Below are 18,914 nucleotides of genomic sequence, written 5' to 3'. Positions count from 1 at the left end.
CAGCATTCAGACTCTGTCTTCAGTGTGAATTACGATGTTGCCTAAACCCAGTCATTGTTATATAGTGATTAAAGTGTTGGGCTGGGACTTAGGAGAGCGAGATTCAAGTCTCCAGTTGGCAGTGAAGCTATTGACTTTGGGACAGCTATTGCCTGTGAGATTAAACTACCTCACAGCGCTATTGTGATAATAAAAAAGAGAAGAAAGCATTCATGTATATCGTCTTAGACCTCTTGAAAGAAAGGCAGAATAGAAATGTAACAATTAAGCAAATGTACAGTAAGTGATTGCTTGTACCACTACTATTTTGTTGTATATTGCTGTGGGATTTCTGGATAGGAAAACCAAATTTAAGAATAATAATAGAATATTGATATAATATATATTATAAAATATACTATATGTGCCCATTCATGTAATTATGTGCTTGTTACACGTATAAAAAAATAAAATTATCCCCTCAGATGAGCCTCTCCTGGAGTTACAACTCATTTGCTTCAGATGTGCTGCATCAGTGCATAAGTGGTTGGCAAGGTGTGCACTACTGCAGCACATAATCACTGCCACAGAATTTAATTGTCATCTCTTGCAGACCTTTAGGACTGGAGAAGGCTATGTATGTGCCAATCAGTGACTACATCACAAGTAATCGGAGGTCAGACTAGATGGCCCGGGAGACCCCTTCTGACTCGCTCTGTTTTCTCTGTTTTTCTTTGTTTCTAATCTTTTACTTGTGGTCATAGTTGGAATTGCAGCCACTGGGTGTTCAGTGTTTTGGGAATAATGGATTAATAAAATTTGTGCTTGTATAAAATTGAAGGTACTATTGAATTGTAGGTCATATTATAAGGAGGCTTATTGGAACCTCATATGACATACCAATTGGACAATATTACACTGTCCAGAACAAATATTGCTGACCTGTACAGTGACTGAGTTCATAAATAAGGCCATTTGGGCCAACACAAACATTTGTATAATGGTTGAAAAAATACTGTATTAATGTAAGCTTGGAGTTGATGGACATAATTCACCTACTTACATCTACTGAAGAAATATATGCATTTTAATTATCTTCAGTTTGTTTTCATTTATATTACTCATCTGTAATTCACCAAAATAAAATGTTTCTAAAGGCACAGAACATGGAACTTCACACAGTGACAATTATGAGGGGAGAAAATAAAAGTCTCTGAGTGTTGGTGAGCTAAGAATGAGCAAGCTACTCCCTCCAAGCTTCAAGAACCCCACTGAATAACTCTGAAGTGTTTTGTATGGATTACAACTAAATAACCCATATGATTGATTGCTTAAATTTCTATCCCACTTTTTTCTTACAACAAACTCAAAGCAGCTTGCATCATTCTCTTCTTTCTGTTCCCAATCTTATCCCCACAACCAAAATCCTGTGATGGAGGTTAGGGCTGTAAGTCTGTAACTGACCCAAAATTACCCAGTTGGACCTATAAAAATGTTGGCATAAAATAAAATCAGATTCAAGTCCAAAAAAAAAAAAAAGTGTTTGTTTTAACAGTGGGGCGTAAAGCAAAATAGCTTCTTCATCACAAGTTTTCACTGTCTGCACACTTATAGCTACACTAGAAGCAACTTCTTATCTGGTGTCTTCATATGTTCCTAAAATAGCATAAGAACAAATATTCTGTAACTTGCTTTGCTCCATGTTCTCATATAACCCCAGTTCTCCATCAGCTCCACTGGCTCCCGATTGAAGTCCGGGCCCAATTCAAGGTGTCGGTTATGACCTATAAAGCCCTAAACGGCTTGGGACCTGGATATCTAAAGGAACGCTTGTGCCCATATATGCCCTCCCGCCCCTTGAGATCAGCAACGGACGCCCTTCTCCTGGAACCCTCTGTGAATGATATTAGGAGGGTGAGTACCCAGAGGAGGGCTTTCTCTGCGGTGGCGCCCCATCTATGGAATGCGCTCCCCAGAGAGGTCCGCCTGGTGCCGTCATTGTTTTTCGGCGCCAGGCTAAGACCTTTTTATTTAAAACTTACTTTAATTGCTAAATTATTGTATTTATTAGGATTTTAAATTAGCCGAGAATGCACCGGGGGTTTTAATTTTTTTTTTTTTTGTATTTTTTGTGAGCCGCCTCGAGGCTTTGTTGCGATGGGGGCGGCATATAAATGTTTTAAATAAATGTTTTCATGACATTATTTGAGCATGGGGAACAGTTGGTAGGGTGGTGGTGTTCACACCTGATTATCAGTGTTTCCCCAAGTTAAGCAATAAACAAGTAGGAAGGAGGAGCCACATGACTGTTTCCATGTGGTTCTGGCTGCCAGATGTTACCACAGCAGTGTAGGGCAGTGCCACAGAGAAGCAGCTGTCATACTGAAGCTGTAGGACCTGAAAGAGGCCCAGAAAGCTAGGAGAAATATCTTATATTCTGGGAAAGGGCACCATGTTTAATCAGAAATTGGTCTGTAAAAGACGGAAAAGGAGCCAAGAATAGCTTTTCTCAGGATTGTATACTTTGCTTCCCAAACTTGCAGCTAGCCTACTGAGTTTTGCTAAGTGAAGGCTTCAGGAGATACTTTTTATTTTTAAGTCACATCCGGCCATTAACCACAGTGTATAAAGTGACTGGAAGAGATTGCCTTAATTGGAAAGAGTTTGACCTGGAGGTTCTGAAACATCTTGTAAGCACATTCCTCTAGAGCTATGTAGGAGGAAACATTTTTGTCTGGTTACAAGGAAAGAGTGCATGCATAGAAGAAACTCTTTTAAAACAGCTCTTTTGGGTGGCATCTTTTCTTAAAAGAATTCTTTTCAGAAACTCACTGTTCAACTTAGGTAATCAACATAGTCTATGGTATTTACTGTTCCATGAACACATGCTAGAAAATTGTGTACACATTTTAAAGGGTACTTACAGGATTATCCATTTTGTACCTTTATGTAGTGTCATAATGCTGAAACTGAATTTCAGCATTCAGATAAATCTCCACAATTTATCTTTCAAGTCTATGAAGATATGCAAGAAATAAAATATTATTGGAACAAAGACATCTGTTAAGAAAAAGATTGTAAATGAGTATGAATTAAATTATGTAAAATTTGTTTTAATTTTCCTTCCCAATCATGTTGTACTAAAGGTAGTCCAACAGGCTGCTGGAATTCCAACCTTGACTTGTTTGGTCATGGACACCTAGGATATAGTCTATAAGAGCTGTTGGATGAGTCTAGGGACTACTCTGATTGACTTTTAAGCTTTGTTCTGAAACTGATCTGAGCTGCCCTCCCAGCTTGAGCCCAACAACTCTCGGTTGTCTCTCAACTGGCTGATCCCAACAGTAAGCTTTTCTCAGAAGCTGCAATGAAATATCTTTTATAGTAGCTCTGTTTTAATGTAGTTTTTTTTTTTTTTGTCTTAACAGTGCCAAGTGTGGAGTTTGCAGTTCTGCAGTGTGAGCCATGGGGTGGAGTAGGGTTTCTACTTGCTGCTTTTTTGTGGAATTACTCTTTATTTACTCTGTATAAGATGTAATAAGGTTGCTGTAACACAAATGACATAACTCTGGAAGTAGAAAGCCTAGATTCGTTTCATGGATCAGGAAAACACAATTTGTGAAATATTTATGTTCTGCTGTATAAATAAAGGGAGGGAAGGAGGAAGCTTTCACATGTGATTTAGCAGAAATCTGACATGTCAGCATGAAATGGTTTGTCTCTCATATTCCACAACTAAATCCAGTCTATACTTTTCAAGAACAAGTATACTGATTTCTCTCTTTCTTTTTTTACCCTTGAATTTGTCTCACAGTGTACTCAAGTTCTATTTCTCAACATACTAACTGTAGTTCCCCATTTTGCTGTTGAACTGCTTCCTTTTCCTATGCAATCACCATACTTGAAACTTACTTAGTGCCTGACATCCAGTATTTCAGACCAAACTTTCTTAAACTGGTGCCATCCAGAAATGTTGGGCTTCAGCCCCAGTTAGCTTAGCAATCAGGAATCCTGGGTGCTATAGTCCAAAACTACTGGAGGGTACCAGGTTAGGGGAAGCTGTAAGACAGCACTGAGGAATCTCAGACCGAGGGGCCAAATCCAACCATTCTTATGTACCAGTCTAGCTCTCCAGAGATCCGCAGGCCATGGCTTCCTTTTCTCCACCACAACCAGTTGATGATTCCCCAGCTTCTGTGCAGTTTTCCTCCATTCTAAATCCTTTCCTAAAGGTGGGAGGAATATGCTGACATTCTTTGTACAGTCGGACCTCAGCTTTTGAAGATTTATCTTTTGTGAGTTTGATTATTTGTGAGTTTGCCATCAATAATTAAATGGGAGTTGTTGGGAATTTTGCAGCCTACTGTGGAAAATCATTGTCACCATAGAGAGAGGAAGCCAAAGAGGACCTTTACCATGCCTTGCCGTGCTCAACTGGAGAGGAAAATCTCTCTGGCATTTCTTTGGTGCAAAGAGGAGGCACTGATGAGTGAAAGGGAGGGTGGGGTAAAAGAACATAAAAATGTACGAAATGAAAAAGAGGAGTCCTGCTGGATCAGACCAAGGTCTGGCAGGAGAGCGGGGAGAAGCAGTCCAGTAATAGTAACAGGTAAGGTTGGAGGGAGCTGGAAGTATTCACTGTTTTCCCACTTTTGTGGGGGTCCTGGACTCCTAATCCCCTCAAATGTGGAGGGACAATGGTATTTATTTATTTATTTGTACTGTTGCCTCTCCCTTTTGCCTTTGGCCTTGTTGACTACTAGAATGTGGCCAAAGAGAGCTTGTCTGAAACCAGATTTGGCTCTTAGGCTTAAAGAGACTCTATCCCTGCTCTAGCTTCTAGCTTTCAGTTCTGTAGCAAGGAGAGAGAGAGAGGGAGACCATTATTGGCATTCTACCTTCTAGCATCCTGAAATATCTCTGGACTCTTGGCAACAGCTGAAGGAATAAAACCTTTAAGGGTCATGGAAAGGAGAGAATGTAGTTTTATTTCATATCAGTTATACAGTGACCTCTAATCAGTGTCTCCCATCATCACTTCTCAATTTTATTAGAATTTACAGTCCACCTCACATAAATCTGTTGAGTACTTAAGAGGCATATAAAAATATTTTGTCAAATGGGCAGAGCCAAATACTAACACATTGCCTGGAAAAAACAGAGCAGAAAGGTAGTCTTGATTCAACAACACCTGGAAAAATTCTGTAAGGGAAAGGAAGGATAATTGAAGGCCAAATCTAAAGTCAATCAAATTCAATTAGGTTGTCTTATATTTTTACAGTTTTTCTCTTTTGATCTTTCTGCCATGCCCTGCTATTGCTTGCTGAAGAGCTCTCCTTTTGTCTCACCCTGCAATGCAAAGTTTGAAAAAAATGGAATTGCATTTTCAGCCAGAAAGACTTGGATGTCGTTTATTAAAGAGACTGCCAAGTGATATATTGGCTGGGTATTTTGCTGCAAGCTGCTACTACAGCCTGCATTCTCAGCTAACCTAAGTGGATAGCTGGAACTATCATTTGTTTAAATTGTGACTGACCTAGGATTGGTTACTGTGCCTGAATATTTGGTCATTAAGGCCAGCAGTCACTCCTCTCCCTCCCTCCCTCTTTCTCTCTGTTAAAATAAAAAAAAAACTAGTTTCCAAATAGTCTGCAGCTGAAGGCAAGAAAGCTGAAAGGACTTAACACTTTTTTTGCTTGATCTAACCCCTAAAAATAAGACAATCTACTCATTAATTGACACGATTTGAAATACGCAACATTGTGGGCCAACATAGAGATGTACTGCTGGACTAGTAAAATGCATTTTGGGGAAGCGGTTTTGGAGTTGATTTGATGTAAACATGGGAGTGATTTCATTGCATGTAGTTGCAGGGCTGACTCAAGACATTTTCCTGTTCAAAGTGAAGGAGAAAATGGTGCTTGATCCCTATTCCACAGATGAAGTCAACTGGACTGGCAAGTGATTCTCCCTTCAACACGAGTTATGATATGGAGTGCTGCATGACATTTGAGGCAGCAGGATAGCTTCAGGGGCCTAGGACAAGATATGGCTTACTCAGTTCTTTCCCCCTACAGAGAACAGCCAGTGAGTTCATTTGCCACCTGCGGTGATTGCCTCACTTTGCCCTGTGTGGCTGCAGTGCAGCTATTTTACAGTGCTTTAATGTGTGTAATACTTCCAAAAGGTTGAGTCAGTGCTTGAATATTATTTGGACACACGGTGCTGGACTTTCTAGTAGATTAACAACACAATCCTATTCATGCCTACTCAGAAGTAATTCCTGTTGCATTTAATAAGACTTAAACTAACCCTGAGGAGGCTAGATCATGCACACATACCTGAAAATAAGACCCTTTTGGAGCATGGGTCTTACTTCTGAGTAAACACACATAGAATTGCACTGTTCATTTGATTCAGTGGCATTTACCTCTGTGGTTCAGGTGAGAAAAACTAAGTAACTGCCCTAGCTCAGTGCCAAAGCAAATGATGTCTGTGCAGAAAGTCACAAGTTCAATTACCAGCGCCTACAGATAGTTCTGGGAGACAGCTTTGTCTGAAACCCTGGAAATCTGTTCCTACTCAGTGCAGCTAATATCGATGCAGACAGTAATGAGCCAGAGGAATCAATAGTCTGACTTGTATACAGCAGTATCCCATGGTCCTTATATTGTGAGCCCTTTTAATGACCGATCTGGGCCTAATTTCATTATATGACTTGACTCTGTCGCCATAATCACACAATACAAGTGAAATGAACACTACTGAAAACTCAGTATACTTTTTGTCACATTGAGGTGCTTTGTTTTCTTAAATCCTCCTATTCATGTAAAAACAGTTCCTGGACACAAAACTTAAGTTGCCTTAGAAGATCACAAATGAATGTCTGGCATGCATCCAAGCTTGGGCACCTGTTCTTCCAATAGTACAATGGCAGGGCATCTTCTTCTGTTGTACTGCCAAAAATGCTGTTGACATTTCATACTGGGAGTATGGTAGACTGGGTAGACAATATAATCTGGTGCATAAACCTTTATTTTGTGACAATGGTCTCATAACAGTTCACAGTTTGGAACAAAAGCTTAACTAGAGAGTTCTTTATCTTTAAAGCAGCACTATCCTTGAATATGTCAAGGGTGGGTTAGGATTACAAGACATACTGGAAGCATCCTTCAAAACAGATTCTGTTTCTCATCCACCCATGAGCAGCTGCTATTAATCTGATAGAATTTCTCATCCACCCTCTGTAATCTGATAGTCGATGGTGCAGGGAGAGGTAGGCCCTTGTCTCTAGTTACACCTCCTCTTTGGAACTTTCTCCCAAGAAACCTACTTGTGAGACCTGGGGTCTGTCCACACTGTGGTCTGTCCACTCCAGTTCACCGTGGGTGGCTGTACCACATTAGGTGCGAGAGAGCCATATAATTCTGTATGTTTGACTGCACCTCCTGGCTTCCAGCTGTATGAGCTATAAAGCTGTGTTAGCTTGGATAGCTTGCCCCTTGTGGCAAAATATATTACTGCAGGTTCCAACAACAGGGATATATGTAAATTAATTCAAATTAAGTAATTGCATTTTAAGAACAACACAAACCCACAGAGCACATCCCTAGGGTCCCCTTGGTATGCATGTTAAGGTTCAAGTGTCTAGGTTTCATAACCTTGCTGTAGTAATGCTGATAGATGGACCCACAAATGCACATGCCCCTTTTATGATCATGGGTATTTATGTGTCCAGAGAGACACACACACTTAATTTGTACATACAAACATACAGGCTGAAACAGACATACAAACAATTTGTAGAATGCCTTATTTTGGCTTTAACACAGTGTTTTTTAAAAAGTATTTTAATTAAGTTACACATCTCACACATGAAAGATTTCAGAAGAACATTTGCGCACACTCATAGTAATTACTTTTATTCTGTTTGTATAAATTATGAAGGTGCCACAATTGACTCATTCATTATTTCCAACAGAATGTCTTCAGAGACACTTAGGAATTAATTTAAATTTCTAACCAGTCTTATTCCTTAGGTTTATGGTAAAAACAGACTCCTAATAGCTAATGATATCAAATATGCTAAAAATAAAGATTAAAAGTATACATAAAAATTTTCCTATGCCAATTGCTCGCAATGGAAAGCATACTTAAGTCATAAATAGCTTGTGGAAAATTCTATGCTCATGGTTTAGCAGATTAAAGAGAGCAAAATCCTAAGACTAGAGAATTTCTTGCTAAGAAAGCCTTGCCTAGACTTATGTGATAGAGACTAAATGATGATCAGGATACTGCCTTTAATAATGACAGTGATGGAGCCATTGGAACAGATTCTGTGTAGAGAACTATTAAAGGTTTTGTCTTGGTAAAATCCTTGGATTGTGTGTGGGAGATAAGTGAATCCACTTCTGTCTCTCAAGCACTGTTCATTCCATTGAGCCGCTAACCTCCATAACACAGTATTGTCTCATTGTCATGGATGTTAACTGAGTTTTAAGAATTTTGCACAAACTTGCTTACAAGCTTCAGGGCAATGTTCGGTGAGATGGGGGCAGTATATGTTTCATTGGTGATAGTCCCTAATGGTGTCATTCTTTTGCTTCATTTCTTATATAATCTAGGAAATAGAACAAGAGTGTTCCATTATCCCCTAAATACTTCAATTTGCCTAGTAAGTCTTTCAGCTAGGATGACTGTCCACAGTTTGCCATGCCAAAGCTCCAAGAACAGTCATTCATTATGCTTTCCATTAGCTATAAAAACTTGTTAGAAGCCATGATAAACCACCTCTTCTTTATACTAAGTATCTTTATTCCTCCTGCGCCCATAAGCAGGGAAAACACAACTAATTTGGGCTTGAGCTGCAATTGGAATTTTACCATCTTTTACTTTATTTATTATTTGTAGACAGTGCACCAACAAATCTGGATTATGTCACATTACAGTCATAGATAATAAAAAGATCCAACATCTGTACAATTCCAACAACACTTGGGGTTTACAATAGTATAAATATTACTGTAACAAATACATTAGATGCCATTGATGGATCACTTTTAAAGATTTTGCTAAATTCTTACCAAGGTTGATCTTAATTTTTAAAGACTATATAGAGTTCTGAATCCCAACATCAATTCTTTTCTTGGAGATTTTCTCTCCCAGCTAACTTTAATATGCAGTGGTGCAATTAGGCAATTTTTGGGTGAAACCAAATGTCCTAACCACATTGATGTGTGTGTTTTAACTCCCTCACCTCCAACTTTGTAGATGAAATGCTACCTTAATTTAAATGTTATCAACTAAAAGTCATTTTGTCTGTGTGTAGATGTACGCCAGAGAAACTCTTATTAACTTAGGAACTTAGAGAGGGAAAGCTGATCAGAACGAAGGTAAAGCCTGGATATCTCTTTCAAAGCACAGGTAGTCTTCAGACTGTGCATTTTTGGTCCAAATGAGGTAGTTGGTGAGCTTACAAACAGGGTACACCTTCCATGAAGGAAGATTGTGCTATTTCCCCTGCATAAACAGGGAAAGCAAGATTAAATTGGGGTTGAGCTGCAATAATCTATATTCTTTGTAGACAGTTTGTCCATATATTTAGATAATGTCACATAGCCACCATATCTGATAAAAAGGTACACCATCTGTACAATTACACCAACACTTGGTGCTTAGAGTGCTTGTTTATTGTTTTTATTTATTATTTATTGTGCTATCTCTTGTTGCTACATTTATCTCCTGCCTTTGTTTCAGGGAGCTCAAGGAAGAATCTCTGATTTTCTTCCACCTCTGCATCAGTAGATCACCCAAAGCCCTCAGTATCATCCAGTGTGCTTCACTGAAACCAATGGTTTGAATTTGGATCTTGGTGATCCTAATCAGTCCTCTAACCATTACACTACACTGGTTCTCAGAAATTACTGTGCTTGCACAGAATGGAAGAGTTCTTGAATGTGCAGAACAGTAGCAACAGTAGCATGCTGTGGATCTAAGAGGCCTCCTTCTATGAGTAGCAGTCATTACTTGGCAGGATAACTGCTTTGCATGTTGCTGAAGAGAGCATATATGCCCAAATGGTTTACTTGTAAGCATGCATGCAGATAATTTAGGAAATTTACATTGTTTTGAATTACTTTAATCATACCAGCCACTCTTTTATGAAGCTTTCTTTCTAGTCATGTAATTACAGTGCAAATGCTGTATACCCAAGTGGTTTGTCTCTGAAATTTCATGTTCTCATGTAGAACAGAAAAGAAGATCTGCTTTTATTCCAGGTTCTTAGATTTCAGGAGAAATGGGTCTGTGCATGGCAAGCATTGGTTTCCATCCAACTTTCTATGTGCCTGGGTGTGTGTTTGCATGCATTCCATCTGTATAGATTTAAATGAGTTAAGAGCTGATTATGCAATCAGAAAGTGAATGAACAGTATTAACAGTAAAGCTGAGAACATTAGCTCCAGTTGCACAACTCAGCCAAATGTATAGTGAATAAAACAATAGCCACACACACACACATGCTTTCCATCTGTTGCACTGTCATTAGCATTTACTATGTCACAATGATAGCAGAAAAAAATAGGCTGTCGTCCATAGCTCCATGGGGCTGCAATGCTCCCAAAGAACTCTGTATTAAGCAAGAGCTGCACAAATCGTGTTGTGGCATAACGCCTGCTGCTTTGTTGGAGAAATTCCATATGTGCCACAATATATGAGACTCAATGAATTCTCCAACAAAGCATTAAAGGGAACGGAGCAGCCCTTGATTGAACGATGTTTCATGCTTAACAGAGGGAATTTCCTGTCTTTAAAATCTGAAGGTCTGGGGTTTTTTTATTCATTGTGTATTGCTTATACTCACAAACTTATGATTGTAAGTGATATTGCAATGGATAGCACTACTGGGGCCCAATGGATATCTTTAAAGTTCTTCCTAGAAATATATTTTAAGACTGTCTGCAGTTTCAGGGAAAAATACATTTTATTAGTATCCGTTTTATACATTTTATTGAGAGCCAGTGTGGTGTAGTGGTTAAGAGCATGGGACTGGGACTCAGACGATCTGGGTTCTAGTCCCCACTCAGCCATGGAGCCAACTGGGTGACTTTGGGCCAGTCACAGACTCTCAGCCCAACCTACCTCACAGGATTGCTGTTGTGGGGATATGATGGAGGAGGAGATGTAAGCTGCCTTGAGCCCTTTGTAGGAAAAAGGCAGGATATAAATCAATAAATAAATCCATTTAAAAACTGTAGTCTAACACAAAATTTGTTGGGATATACTAGACCCAAAAGAAAGAGCAAGCAAAACAAACAAACAAACAGGCAATGCCTAGGTGAAATATTGGGCCTGTAGTAGATAATGGAAGGCATCTGATATACCCCAATAGCCCAATGAAGGTCCCCTCAAACAACCTTACAAATAAGAACTCAATGAAGTTTGCATAACAGTCTTCAGTTTTGTGTCAAGATAAAATCAGGGAAGAACTCACCCCTTGAGGTAAAATTTACTCCCAGGAACCACTGCAGTCCTTTAAAATGTGGTGGTGGTACTGTATATGCAGGAATTTACACTAAAAAATATAAGAACAGAAAAAATGTTCTTTTTAACCAGGTAGCCAGGTTAAAATATAAATTTCTGATATAGGCAAGGTTTTTCGTAATGTATTTCTAGAAGTTCCTTTGGATAGACTGGACACTAGTTAGCTTTTTCCCCATTCAGTAGGAATAAATCAGACTGCTGATAGTTTAGTAAGTTAAATGTTGTTTTAGTTTGAGAAAGGGATGGATGAAAAAGAAAGATCTAACCACAGAATTGTTAAGGAGTATAAGAAGTGGTTCATATTTGTTTAAAAACAATTTATATAAATATTTATCCACAGCAGTCCCACTATTGTAGGGAGGCTAATACTAGCCTGGTAGACCTGGGTGACAAAGAATTGCATGGAGGCAGGTGGGCAAATTGGCAGAGGAGGGATGGAGTGCTCTGTTCCTCTGCTCTGTCCAGCATAGTAACCCTTTAGATATTAAGGGAGAGAACATCTCTGTGCGCCAGCCCTAGAAATGTGGTTCTCTGTCCCTTTTTGTCACTGAAGGACAGCAGTAAATCTAGTAGCTTTTGCAGGCTTATTTGTCAGGCTAATACACAAGAGGGAATGAGGGAAGAGAGAAGGTACAATGAATTGTTCATGTATTCCTAATTGCTTTTGTTGAGTGAAAAATCTCACTGGCAAGCAAATGCATAACAGAGAACTGACAAATTATTTATGACATTAGTTCTAGTTCTCTTCTGAAGCAACTGTTTGCTGTATTTCATAAAATAAGAAATCAGATTAGAAGTACAACCAGCTGTAGCTTTTTAAACCCTGGCACTGGACAGAATTAATTAGTAAATGTTTCATTGTTTTTAGCAAAGCTCCTGTGCTCTTTCCCTCCAGTGCCGGGCCTATCTAAGCAGCAGGAAATTTGAATGCATTTTCACGGCTGATGACTTACTTTACTCCCACTTCCCCATCATTGCAAAATAAGCTAAGGCAATAAGTACTATTGTATTGTATGAGTGCAGTGTCTAGTACAATAGAATCTCACTAGTGGACAGTGAGATAGTGTGGTGCAATTTAATGGCACTGCTACAGGCTTTACTAATTTGTTCAGCACATTACCATTTCGCATTGCTCCACTGGCTGGGAATTGCATGTTAAACTATTTAGCACTAAGAAACAAATCAAGAGAAACACCATGGCAAGGACTGTTGATTGCTTTGCTACTTTCACCCATACAATGTCTTGGCATCAATACGGTCCTGTAATCTTTTTTAAAAGGCATCTCTGTGGTTGGTTTACTTCCTATGGTATGGGCCTGCATTTAACCAAAGGGACAAGTGCCAGGTACATTTGCATTGCAAAATAAAGTATTCACAAATTCCATTAAAATAAGGACATTTTAGAAACAAATTCACATAAACTCATTCTCTAGTTTGTCCTTGTTGTTTTGGAACTCTAACACCCCAGTTCATGCAGAGATCAGTTGCAAGGACTCAGTGCATACATGGAGATCCCTTCTCTACTCCTTTCTTTCTGGGTACAAGCCTAAAGCAGTGTTCAGTTGCAAAACCAGTAGTGTTTGCTTGCTTAGAAACAAACACTACTTTAGTTAAATACTGTTCTGTGTGCGTAGAACCAAACAGAATCTGGTGAAAGGCAATTGAAGTGCAACGCCTGCATCTGTCTGGCAGAAATGACATGGTACTGATTCTGCAAATAGCTGAGCCCTGCACTGTTGAAGTGCAGAGTTTCTAGTAAAGTTTTTCTTATGTTGGATTAATCTAATCCTTTTCTTATGTTAGGTCAATCTAAGCTTATACTAGATTGAAGGAACTAAAATAATGAACCAGATCAGCAAAATTGCCTGAGCCAAAGAGATGGTAGCTTGTGGATGAGTCAGATGTAATGAGTCAACCAAATAAATACTAAATTTGTTTCTTTCTCAGAAACAGCACAAATTTGCAGTACATAAAGTCTGCAACTTAGACTATAAATTTTGTGATTGGATCACTGGTTAACAGTTGTGGTTGCTGTTGCTGTTTATAAAAGGTACCTAATAAGCTCTGATAATTCAGTTGATTCATCATATTAAAGTTTCTGCCTATAACATGTAAACGTTTAGTTAATATTTATTGAGTGCCCTAGAGGCAAGCATTAATTGTTCATTCTTATTTTAGCAAAGAAATGTGGTATTTGTCTTCTATGAAATCTAAAACTCAACCATTGTCAATAGATTTTTCAATTTTCATAGTTAGTTTATATGCAACTAGAAGGTTTCATTTAAAAGATGCTCTTGGTCCTGGTGTTGGTAGAGTCATTTCAAACAAATGTTACAATTACATAAGAGGGAATTAATTGCAACTTAGTCAGCACTCCTATGAACACTTAATTTCATTAATTCAGTGGGTTCCAAGTAAATATCTATAGACTGGGTTATATGTCCCTTTCAGTGGGACTTATGACTAATGCTTACATTGCCTGGAATGATTTGGGTTGCATCTCCACAAGAACTCCTGCAGTATTGGCCCCTGTTGTCAGGATATATTCTGTTATTCTGTATCTGGATAGAGCGCATAACCTAACTGGGAATATACTGTTTGCTGTCATATAACAGTTTAATCTGCATTAAACTATCTGCAGACATTAACAGGAAAGGTGTGGAAACAACCAGCACACTGCTCACACTGCTTCTTTAGCTGCATAAGTTATTTAACAAGAAGAAGAGGAGAAGCATTAAGTGGTTAATGTAAAAATGGTGCCAGTACATGAGATAAAATTTAATGGTATTATGTAGTTCTAATATTTCACATGGGTTTTCAGTACTGGAAAGACTTCTGTGGCTTTAAAATATTTCATTTTCAGAGCCAAACAGGTGCTTACTGATTTGAATTTTAGAGCATGGCTTGCTAATTGTCATACTGAATCCATTTTGTATTCATGAGGATCCCATATGTTTTTTTTAACAGGACTATGAATTTATTAGCAGAAGTATGTGAATGTATACAAAAATATGCATTATTATCCAGTAAGGCAGCTAACTTAAAGAGCTGACTACATGGAATGGCTTCTTAAGCTTTGTAAATTATAATCATTTGCCATTTTGGACTATGCCAATAGGTAACTCAAACAAATGAGCACAAATCTCTTAGTTCACATTGGTTTGAAATGCTCTGAAATGAAATCTTTCTAGTTATTTTTCTAGTTCATGGGAGAATATTGGAAGAAATATGCACTTGTAGTTCAGTTTACATCAGACCAGACTTCTGTTGAGGGCAAAGGCAGTCACTAAAGAGGAAAAACAAGCCCTCTGTTTGCTCAGACTGGGAAGCAGACCTGACACACCGGCTTCTGGCCTAATGTTTTAGAAGGCTTCCTTCCCTGCGGTTCTCTTTTTCAGTCAGGTTGTTCAGGCTAACTCTGTACTTAATATCCCCCAGGCTACCAACTAAACAACTGCAACAAATTAGACAGTTCACAAAAGCCTGAATGCCTGTACTTACTTTGCTGGGAATAAGCCACATGGAACACCTTGTATCTTTACTCGGAAGTTGGACTCACAGGACTTCGCATGCTCATGATACTCTGTGCACTCTGGTTCAGACCATTTGTGACCTACATACAATTTTCATGTTTCTCCATCTTCTAAGATGCAATTTTATCTCTCTCTTTTTCTCTCTTTCAGGTATCAAATCCACACAGGTCTTCAACATTCTGTCATAAGGCCCACCCAGCCTAACTGTTTACCATTGGATAATGTAACACTACCTCAGAAGCTGAAAGAAGCTGGCTACTCAACCCATATGGTTGGCAAATGGCATTTGGGCTTTTACCGCAAAGAATGCATGCCAACACAACGAGGCTTCGATACTTTCTTTGGCTCTCTTTTAGGCAGTGGCGATTATTACACCCACTACAAGTGTGACAGCCCTCGAATGTGTGGCTATGACTTATATGAGAATGACAATGCAGCTTGGGACCATGACAATGGCATGTACTCAACACAGATGTACACACAAAAAGTACAACAGATCTTAGCCTCCCATAACCCCAGAAAGCCTATATTTTTATACATTGCATACCAAGCTGTCCATTCACCACTTCAAGCTCCAGGCAAGTATTATGAACGTTACCGATCAATAAACAATATAAACCGGCGCAGATATGCTGCTATGCTAGCGTGCTTAGATGAAGCCATCAACAATGTGACCCTTGCATTAAAGAGGTATGGTTATTATAACAACAGTGTTATAATTTACTCTTCAGACAATGGAGGACAGCCCACAGCTGGTGGAAATAACTGGCCTCTCAGAGGAAGCAAGGGGACTTACTGGGAAGGAGGGATTAGAGCCATTGGCTTTGTGCATAGCCCTCTACTCAAATACAAGGGGTGTGTGTGCAAAGAACTTATTCATATTACAGATTGGTTCCCTACTTTGATCACATTAGCAGAAGGACAGATTGATGAGAACACCCAGCTAGATGGCTATGATGTGTGGGAGACCATAAGTGAAGGCAGACGTTCTCCAAGAATGGATATTCTGCACAACATCGATCCTATCTACACCAAAGCCAAAAATGGTTCATGGGCAGCTGGCTTTGGGATATGGAACACAGCGATCCAGTCAGCAATCCGTGTGAACCACTGGAAGCTACTGACTGGGAACCCAGGATACAGTGACTGGGTCCCTCCTCAGTCATTTAGTAATGTTGGCCCCAGTCGCTGGCATAATGAACGGGTTTCATGGACAGCTGGGAAAACTGTGTGGCTTTTCAACATCACTGCTGACCCATATGAGCGAGTAGACCTTTCCAGTAAGTATCCAGATGTAGTAAAGCAGCTATTGCGTAGACTTTCTCAGTTCAACAAGACAGCTGTGCCTGTTCGTTATCCACCTAAAGATCCCAGGAGCAACCCCAATTTTAATGGAGGGGTTTGGGGCCCATGGTTTAAGGAGGATGAGAAGAAGAAGAGGAGGAAGAAACCAAACAGGAACAAAGCAGAAAGTAAACACAGGAAAAATAAAACCAAGAAGAAACCTAACAGGAGAAAAGGACTTTCCTTAAACTGCCTTGCAGGAGGATAGTTTCAGCTATTGGCTTCTGCTGCAAACTTAATCACATTTACCTGGAAAGATTCCTATGTTTAGGAATCTTAGGCTTCTAGGTAAATGTGTGTAGGCTCAGAATGTTATTACTCAACTAAAACAGTTAACAAAATTCATAATTTTCAGATGTGCTAACTCAGCATTTCTGCATCATCACCATTTTTAGTCTATCATTGTGGCAGCAGAAACATTTCTGTGGTGTAGTTAACATCTTTCTAGAGGACCTGCTGAACCATCTTCTCTTCCATGCAAACAAGGTTTATTATCACCATGTTCCTGAAAAGATTGTATGCAAATACACTTGTTTATTTTGGTAACCATGTTAAAAACTGTACTGATAACTATTCTCCAACAGTCAGAAGAAGCAAAGACCAAAAAGGGATAAAATGTTAAAATGAGTTTTATTTGTCATGTCCTGATGAAGCATAGTCAACCATCAGGCTTCCATCATAGCCTGAATGAGTTGTGAAAAAGCTGCTTCTAATTAAATTTTGCCTGGCTTCAAAACTGGAAAGGATTTTTTTTCCTTCCCAGAATGTGCCAGGCTACAATCCCTTCCAATAAAAACAAGCCACACACACACACACACACAGAGCGGGCGGGCGAGCGAGCAAGCGAGCAAGCGAGCAGTTAGTATATGGTTATAATTAGTGAAAGATGTAGACTGAAATGCTGTGCTGTGTTATGTGTGCCCAGTTCCATACAGGATCCACATATAATTGTGCAAAAAAAATGGCTTCTATCATACCACTTCTCAAGCACTGCTGCTGAATTCTGTCCATTTCAGTGGGAATGGGAGGAACTGAACACCTGTAGTGCCTGATAAATTGTATTCTGCTGTCTAAATCCAAAAGTGTGCATGCACTCCAGGATGTATATGAAGTTCCTAGATGAGTATTTTCCTCATTCATGTCACTAAGACTATCACATTCATTAAGGTGAGTATGGAAGGCCTGTGATTAGGGGTTCCATGTGCACATCAGAACCCTTCTGGAGACTCCAGTAAATCCATAGATCTCAATCATGAAACATGAAAAGTCTTACTAACTTAACAGAGAGTGTATTCTTATCACTGGATTGTATTCAGAGACAATCAGAGATGGTATCCAATGAATCATACATGCAATCTGCCCCCACTGTTGGTTGTAGCAGACAAGGATCCATGGGCAGCTGATAATGCTGTGCACTTTCTGGCTATGAAAGGGGCCAACCAAAGGAAGAAGGAGGGCATGTGAAGGGGAAGCAGTAGCTGTGGGGCAGACTGCTTATCTTCCAGCTGCAGGCCCAGAAGAGGCAGCATCTTGAAATATATACATGCCATACTTAGTTTGAGTCACATAGCTGTAGCTTTTTACTTCTGTGACTTCTATGTGGATAGTTTAGTAGTCCATTGTTTTCCCTAAGAGAATGTTGTTTCATGTAGCTATATCTGAAAGTACTGTAAAATCAAAGATAACTGTAAAAGGGGGGAGTCAGGCTTGTATTGCTACTTTCATTGTTTGTCTCGATATGTAAAGGAGATTGTTTGGTTCTGTGCAATCACTCAGTTTTCTTTATGGAAGCAAAATCACTCGTGTTTTAAAGAAAGCTGAACAGAAAAAAAGAATCTACTCTAAAATGTTTTATTTATGTATGTATTAAAATAGTTTATTTTTATGGCAATCATTATAGTGCCCTTTCTTGTCATTCTTTTTCACACCAAGTGTTTTTTAAACCCCTTTCAGATTTGGAAATGCAGGTATTGGAAAGCAGGTTGGGTTTCCATTTTGGGGCAGACACTCCATTACCCCACTGCCTTGTTTTACAAAGAAGTCAGAAACAGAATGTAGAAGATGGCTAGAAACCTTGTTGTCTCAACCCAAGATAATGAGTACTGCTAAGTCGTATTATTTGATACTGATAATTCTAACACATTAACAACTACTGTTGTATCATTTGAACCTTTAACAAAGACCAAGAACAACCTTCCATGTTTATCCTATGCACCAGTTAGAGTCAGTTAGGTCTTCTTCCCAGAGGCGCTTGATCTCCTAATGAAGGACAGAGAGCATCATGTGCCTCCCGTTAACTTTGCTGTCTTGGGAACTGATATGGTGCCTTGACTTGCTGGAAGAATTTCCCAGGGTAAACTTTGTCCAGGCAAGCACTGTCAGTCTATCAACCTCACAGGGTTGCTATCAGGATAAAATGAGAAAACCCTGTGTCACATGGAAAGAAACGTAGAATCCTCTTCTATTATTATGTAAGATATATATATATGCCTTTTCTGTATAGCATTGTCAACAACA

The 18,914-nt window shown here is 39.2% G+C and overlaps 1 protein-coding gene across 1 annotated transcript in view; it reads left to right on the top strand.

Annotated features, from left to right (window-relative positions):
• Positions 1–18,183, top strand: part of ARSJ (arylsulfatase family member J) — a 34,209-nt gene extending 16,026 nt beyond the window's left edge. The window contains exon 2 of the mRNA XM_044428872.1: positions 15,204–18,183. Coding sequence (XP_044284807.1) covers positions 15,204–16,605 — 1,402 coding nt within the window. The 3' untranslated portion in view covers positions 16,606–18,183. The remainder of the gene's footprint in view (positions 1–15,203) is intronic.
• The last annotated feature ends 731 nt before the right edge of the window (positions 18,184–18,914 follow it).

The sequence above is a fragment of the Varanus komodoensis genome, unplaced genomic scaffold (assembly GCF_004798865.1).
Source record: "Varanus komodoensis strain SLA01 unplaced genomic scaffold, ASM479886v1 scaffold2, whole genome shotgun sequence".
In the NCBI taxonomy this organism is placed as follows: Eukaryota; Metazoa; Chordata; class Lepidosauria; order Squamata; family Varanidae; genus Varanus; species Varanus komodoensis.
The sequence above is the reverse complement of the archived record's forward strand: the minus strand, read 5'-3'. Positions and strand labels throughout refer to the sequence as shown.